The following is a 6,000-nucleotide window of genomic DNA, read 5'->3' as shown; positions in this document are numbered from 1 at the left end:
CAGAGAGGGGAACCAAAGTCACTAGGCTTTGCCTACAAATGACACCACGGTCATCGTAGCCCCCGGGGAAGGTGACAGGAGAAGATGGTGCTCAAGGTTGCCAGGCGGGTCAGAGCCCAGGCCTCCCCCTCCCAGTCAGGGCTGGCCTGACCCCATTGCACAATCTGAGAAGAAGCAAGGCCAAACGAGGAGATGGAGGGACAAAGATGGGGTCCCCGGGCTGGGCCTTCACCTAGGGGAAGCAAACAGCTCAGCAACCAAATCCACAGAGTGAAGTTTATTCCCAACAAAGGTTCCCTCCCCACTCCCCAGCCCGGGACAGGGACAGGGACAGACAGGCTGAGGTAAAGATGGGGCTCCAGCAGCTGAGGGGCCTCTGAGAGGCAGGGAGGGGCCCCGGGCCCCTCCCCCAGGCCACACCATGTCTGACTCCCCCAGCCCGGCCGAGTCCATTGCACCTCCCTGCCCAGCCCTCGGGAGAGGGGAGGGGGCGCTGGCTCCTGGGTAGTTCCAAAGTGGAGTGTGAAAATAGAGAGATATATATATTTATACGCAGTGGGCAGTCCGGCGTGGCATTCACACCTCTGTCTGGAAGTCGCCGTCTGGTGGCTCTGTGGGCTCCCAGGCTGCTGCCCGGTGCAGGCCCAGCCGCTCTCGGGGCTTGGGGGGCAGCGAGCCCAGCGTCATGGACTTGAAGGTGCTCCAGCTCTGATGTCGCCGCTGCTGGGAGAGGCCAGGACGCTCCCCGGGACTGGGCTTCTCCTGTGAGGGACCGGGAGGGGCCCGTGGAGACAGGCCAGTACCCTCTCACCCATTCGGTTGGTGCAGAGGCACTAAGTGAGAAGACCCCAGGAGGGCCAGCGATGCCCAATGTTTCAGAGCAGTCGGGCCCCGTGGTAGGGTCCAAATCCAGGTATACCCGGCCCCAGAGCCAGGGACCACGGGCCGTGTTCTTCCTGCCACGCTCCCCCAAGGTCCTGGGGCAGAGGCCAGCACGCCCAGTCTGCATTGCCTTCCCCACCCCTGCACGGCCCGAGAATCGTTACTCATGCTGTAGGTGGGGCCTCAATGATGGGGGATGAGGTTGCCCAGGCAGGACAGTAGGGCAGGGAGGGAGCGAGTCCCTTGGAGCCCACCTCATCCCCACCAGGCCCAGGGGGCCTGACACCAGACATGCGTCACTGAGCCACTCGACCCAAGGACACACTTCATTGCTTCTCCCTCAGCAACAGCGACCACGGGTCAGGGTGCAGCCCGAGGGGCCACTGGCGGAGCCCGAGTGTTACGCACCAGGCTGGGCCCTGAGCCGCAGCAAGCCCTCACCTTGGCCGTGGACTGGCTGCGGTAGCGGTCGAAAGTGTGGAACTTCTGGTTGAGCTCGTGGTAGAGTTCCGAGTGCCGTTTCCGGGTATGCATCACCTTCTGGGATCCACAGGGCATCAGAGAAGATGCTCCCTAGGCAGCACCGTGAGCCACCCACCAGGACACTCAGCGTCCTGGGCCTCCACCTCCCGGCCTGCTGTTGGCCACTCTGGTACAAGGCCTGGCTTGGGCAGGGAGGGGATGCTGGGAAGGCCCCACAGAAACCACTCAGGTTCTGGGGTCAGGCTCTGCAACAGGGCTCGGGCCCTATCTAGGAATGGAAGCCCAATCCTCCAGGGCCCTCACAGGTCTGCGCCTCCCCTCAGCATGCACGCGTACATGCACAGCACACATGGTCAGCGCTTACCTCGAAGTCCAGGTCCGAATACCGTAACTTTTTTCGCTGGGAAGGCACCACAAGGAGGCAAGGGTGGAGAAGAAGGCTTTTAGCCACATGCAGAGACATTACAGCCAGGACACCTGGTGCCCCTGGCCTGCTGCACCTTTGCCCCAGCCCAAATCCTAGAGATGGGAGTACTTTTTGGGCAGTTCTTGAGGTTGTAAGAACAGAGGGTGAGGTCTGGCAGGTAAGGGGCTGCAACTAAGGCCCAGCCCCACACCCTCTCCTGCCCCTGCCAGGCACACATATGCCAGAGGCTGCCAGTAGATACTCAGAGGAAATGCAAACACACACACACACACAAATTCTCTCACACACAGACACACAGCTGTCCATGCACGTGCAGCTTCTGACGTGGTAGGGGTACAGATTCCCATGTGGAATTACAGAGCAGGCACTCACGCCTCTGTGCCCTGGTTTTCACCCCTCTGTCCTGCCCCATTCTCTCCGCCAGCCACAGGCCCCCTTTCCCTGGAACTCTCTACTTGTCCTGAAAACACAGGGACTCAGGTTTGCAGAAATCTTCCTTGACCTCACCTTGCCCCTTTTCCTGCCAAGCCAGGCCCTGCCTCACTGGCCTCCTGGCCCCCTCACACCTCCCAGGCCCTCACTTGCCTAAAGACATCTTCATGGCCCAAGCACCTATACAGCATCCGGTGCCACTCAAGGAGGCAGCCTTAGAGTCCTAGAATATTATAGGTACAAGGAGGACTCATGAGACGAAGGTCAAGTTTCCGGTGTTACATATGGGGAAACTGAGGCTCGGGGGAGGGTAAGGACTTGCCCCAAACCTTCAGTGGTGAAGCAAAGACTAGGCCCGGTGGGCTCACTCATCATCCTGATTTCCAAAACATGGCTCTCCTGGTTGTCCCCTGCTTCCCTCCCCACTCTTTCTCCACCGCCCACCCTGCCTCTCAAACTCTAGGCCCTCCAAGCTCCGCCCTGGGACCTTCTACCCAGCTCCACTCACGTGCATCCCCCCTACTCCCGGCCACATCCCTCTCCGGACGAGCAGCAGGACCCCTCCCAGCCCACACGCCCCCAGAGCCCCTGGGCACCCACAAACACAGCTTGTGCCCCACTGGAATAAACTTCTAATTCTGCCACCTCCGTATCCACAGCTTTGCCTCCGCCCCATCACAGTTGCCCACACCGGAATTCGGGACGTCAGCCCTGACCCCTCAGAACACTGCCAAATTTCCTGCCACCTCCCACACGAGGAGCCAACAGCAGCCCCTCCAGAGCGGCCCGACCACTGGCAGGTGTCTGTGACGCCTGGCTTGCCCCTCCCCAACGCCAGTTCTGAGTTTAAGTCTTTGTTACGCCTGCCTGTTTCTGCCATCTGTGGCAGGAGCAGGCACCAAATGTTCAAGAAACATTTTGGGAGAAAACCTAAACTTGCAAACCCTCTAGCTGCTAGCTTCATTTCCTTTATGCGGAGGATAGGGAGCAGGTATCTGAGGCCAAATCGGAGCAGCTCATCATGTCTGAGCCGGGACTCCTGCCCCTTTCCTTACCCACACCCTCATCCTTCCAGCGAGAGTTCTAGAAATACCATTATCGCCGCTTGTCCTGGTGTCCCCTGCCCAGGACATGCAGCAAATGGATACAGAGGGGCTTGGTATTCTCAGGAAGAGAAGGTCAGTTACCACAACCTACAGGCAGGACCTGGGGCTGATTTCAGGGATGACAACCACAGCTACTGCCATTTAACGAGCACTTCCCACCTACTCCACAGAGCTAAGTGCTTTACATCACTCAATTGATGCTCTCAACTCTGCAAAAAAGGCTCCCATGCGATCCCCACTTTACAAACGAGGACGCAAGCTCCGCAGGTTAAGGGACACACTCAAGATTTCACTGCAGACCAGCCGAGCCCAGATTCTGAATTCAGATCTGCACAACTCAGAGACCCAGGCTCTGAGCCCTTCTCACGTGGCCTCCCTAACAAAACAGTGCCCCGCCTGAGCCATGCACTCCTTAAAAGAAGCCCCATCTTAACCAGTCACCCCAGGTAGTCCCCAGAACAAGGGGAAAAGAGCCCAGATGTACGTGCACCCTCAGTGGGTGAAGTCCGAGCCCACTTGGGGAATTCAGAGCAGCCAGGATTTCCTCGGTGCTGCCATGAGCACAGACAGAGGGAGAAAGCTCAGTGTGTATACCCTCAGTGACTGTGTACAGAGATGCTGCTCCAGGAAGGCTGCCGGGTGCCCCTTTGCAGCTGCCGCCTGTGCTGCCTCCCGCCCCACCCCGGGGTCCTGCTGCTCCTTACCTCCAGCGAGCCCAGCTTCATGGTGGAGCCAGGCACAGTGCGGGGCATGGTCCGGCTGCGTTCCCCCGGCTCGGGCACCTGGCGGGCACTGGGCGTCGGCGGTGGCGGTTGAAAGGTCATCCCGTAGGGGTTCTGCAGAGACCCGTAAGCAGGGCCCAGCCCCAGGCCCGAGGGGTCCACGGAGAGGAAGCTGGGGTACGCTTCGGTGTGGGCCAGGGCCTTGGCAGCGCGCCGGGGGGTGCCCTCCGGCCGGGTCCGTGGGGCATCCTCGCCACCTGCACCCCCGCCACCAGGCTGCAGGCTCAAAGTCCGCCGGGGCAGCACCATGTAGTCCCCCTCGGAGCCCGGCTCGGTCGGCCGCAGCCACGTGAGGTCCAGCTGCCTCAGGCCGCCCTCCCCACACATGTACACGGGGTTGGCCTCCTGGGGGGGCGGCGGCTCCCCCAGCCCTGGCGAAGCCGCCATGGGCACCAGGATATTGCCAGGCAGCGGTGAGAAGCTCAGGCTCCCCTCAGGGCCCACGAGGCAGGACTTAGGCTCCTCATCCTCATCCAGGGACAGGCGGGACAGGGTGCCCGTGATGGTGGACGGGTTGCAAGTGTTGACTTCCTTGAACAGAACTGGGGGCAGGAGTGGGAGGGAGGGGTGAATTCTGGGAAGGGGGCGCTCCCAGATGTCCTTGCCCAGGCAGGGCAGGTACCAAGCCCCTGAGCTTGGAGAGGGGAGGAAACCAAGCCCTACAGAGGCGAGTGGGTGGGTGGTACATGATGAGCTCAGGGACCCACAGCAAAGCAGGAGAATTAGAACCAAGGCCCAGCTCCCCCAGTGCCCTGGGGCAGGTCTGGACCTCTGACCCTGCAGCCCCAACGCTGTCCAAAGGGCCTGACTCTCTCCCCATCCCTGGGTAGCCCTTCCCCAGGAGACAGAACTGGAAAGATCCGGTAATGATCATAGAAACAATATAATATATCAGCCACTATGTATGTGCCAAGCACCCTGATAAGCTCATGATGTCATATAATGTATTTGAGCCTCCCACCCACTCTGGAAGGATGGAATTTTCTCCTTTACAGGTGTGTTAAGTGGGGCTCGGAGAACTCAAGGTGCTGGCCCAAGGTCATAGAGTACGTGGTGTTCATAGCCTTGAATCCAACTAATGGGTCTCTGACTCCAGAACTCGACCCTGGCAGCCAGATCTCCCCAGGGCCCCCCATGATGGGACAGGAGGCCTCCCCTTCCTGCCCACCCCCAGGGCCACGCTCAGCTCTGCCTGGGCAGACTCACCCGTCTGACAAGCCAGATCCACATCCTTTTCAAAGTCTGACTATAGGCGGAGAGGGAGGGAGCCGGGGGACAGAGGGAGGAGCAATGTATCAGGGTGGGAGGGGCCCAGGCTGCCTCCCCCACCCCTGTTCCATCAGCCTGCCGGAAGTGCTGCCCACAGACTAGCGCCCAGCAGAAACCAGAGGCCCCCCCAGACACAGTCCACCCCAGTCCCACACAGAACGTGGGGAAACTGTGAGCGGGGGAAGGACTTGCCCAAAGTCACCCAGTTGTCAGTGGTTGAGCCTGAATCCAGCCCTGTTTCTGTCCCCTCCCTGGCCTGGATGAGGAAGGCCAGGGGCCTGGGGTCTGAGGCTGGAGGGGCACCCAGAGCCCGCCTGTGCCCGCCCAGGCCTCCTCACTCACCAGGATCTGCAGTTGCCCGTTCTTACACGAGTCGGGGGAGTCCTCACTCTCATCAGCCCGGCACACGCCCATCTGGCACTTCACCACATCCTGGACCTGAGGACAGAGGGTGCCTGCCGGGCCTGAGGGCGCCACTGGGCTCCTGGCCATGGCTGCTGGCCTCCCACCACAGGGACCCAGGGGGGTGTGGAAGCACCTACAGCCTAGGGAAAGGGATGACACCCGGGGAGAAGGTTGCCAAGGACAAAGCTGGGGTGCAGTTGTGAGTGCCCCAGGC

At 60.7% G+C, this 6,000-nt stretch overlaps 1 protein-coding gene across 2 annotated transcripts in view; it reads right to left on the bottom strand.

The window, feature by feature from the left end:
• Positions 1–270: 270 nt before the first annotated feature.
• ADGRB2 (adhesion G protein-coupled receptor B2) overlaps positions 271–6,000 on the bottom strand; it is a 29,954-nt gene continuing 24,224 nt past the window's right edge. For both annotated transcript variants that reach the window (XM_077150508.1, XM_077150509.1), the window contains 6 exons: positions 5,724–5,819; positions 5,319–5,358; positions 4,035–4,654; positions 1,730–1,765; positions 1,324–1,419; positions 271–762 (listed from right to left, as the gene is read on the bottom strand). In XM_077150508.1, coding sequence (XP_077006623.1) covers positions 577–762; positions 1,324–1,419; positions 1,730–1,765; positions 4,035–4,654; positions 5,319–5,358; positions 5,724–5,819 — 1,074 coding nt within the window. In that variant the 3' untranslated portion in view covers positions 271–576. The remainder of the gene's footprint in view (positions 763–1,323; positions 1,420–1,729; positions 1,766–4,034; positions 4,655–5,318; positions 5,359–5,723; positions 5,820–6,000) is intronic.

The sequence above is a fragment of the Tamandua tetradactyla genome, chromosome 2 (genome assembly GCF_023851605.1).
Source record: "Tamandua tetradactyla isolate mTamTet1 chromosome 2, mTamTet1.pri, whole genome shotgun sequence".
Taxonomy (NCBI): Eukaryota; Metazoa; Chordata; class Mammalia; order Pilosa; family Myrmecophagidae; genus Tamandua; species Tamandua tetradactyla.
The sequence above is the reverse complement of the archived record's forward strand: the minus strand, read 5'-3'. Positions and strand labels throughout refer to the sequence as shown.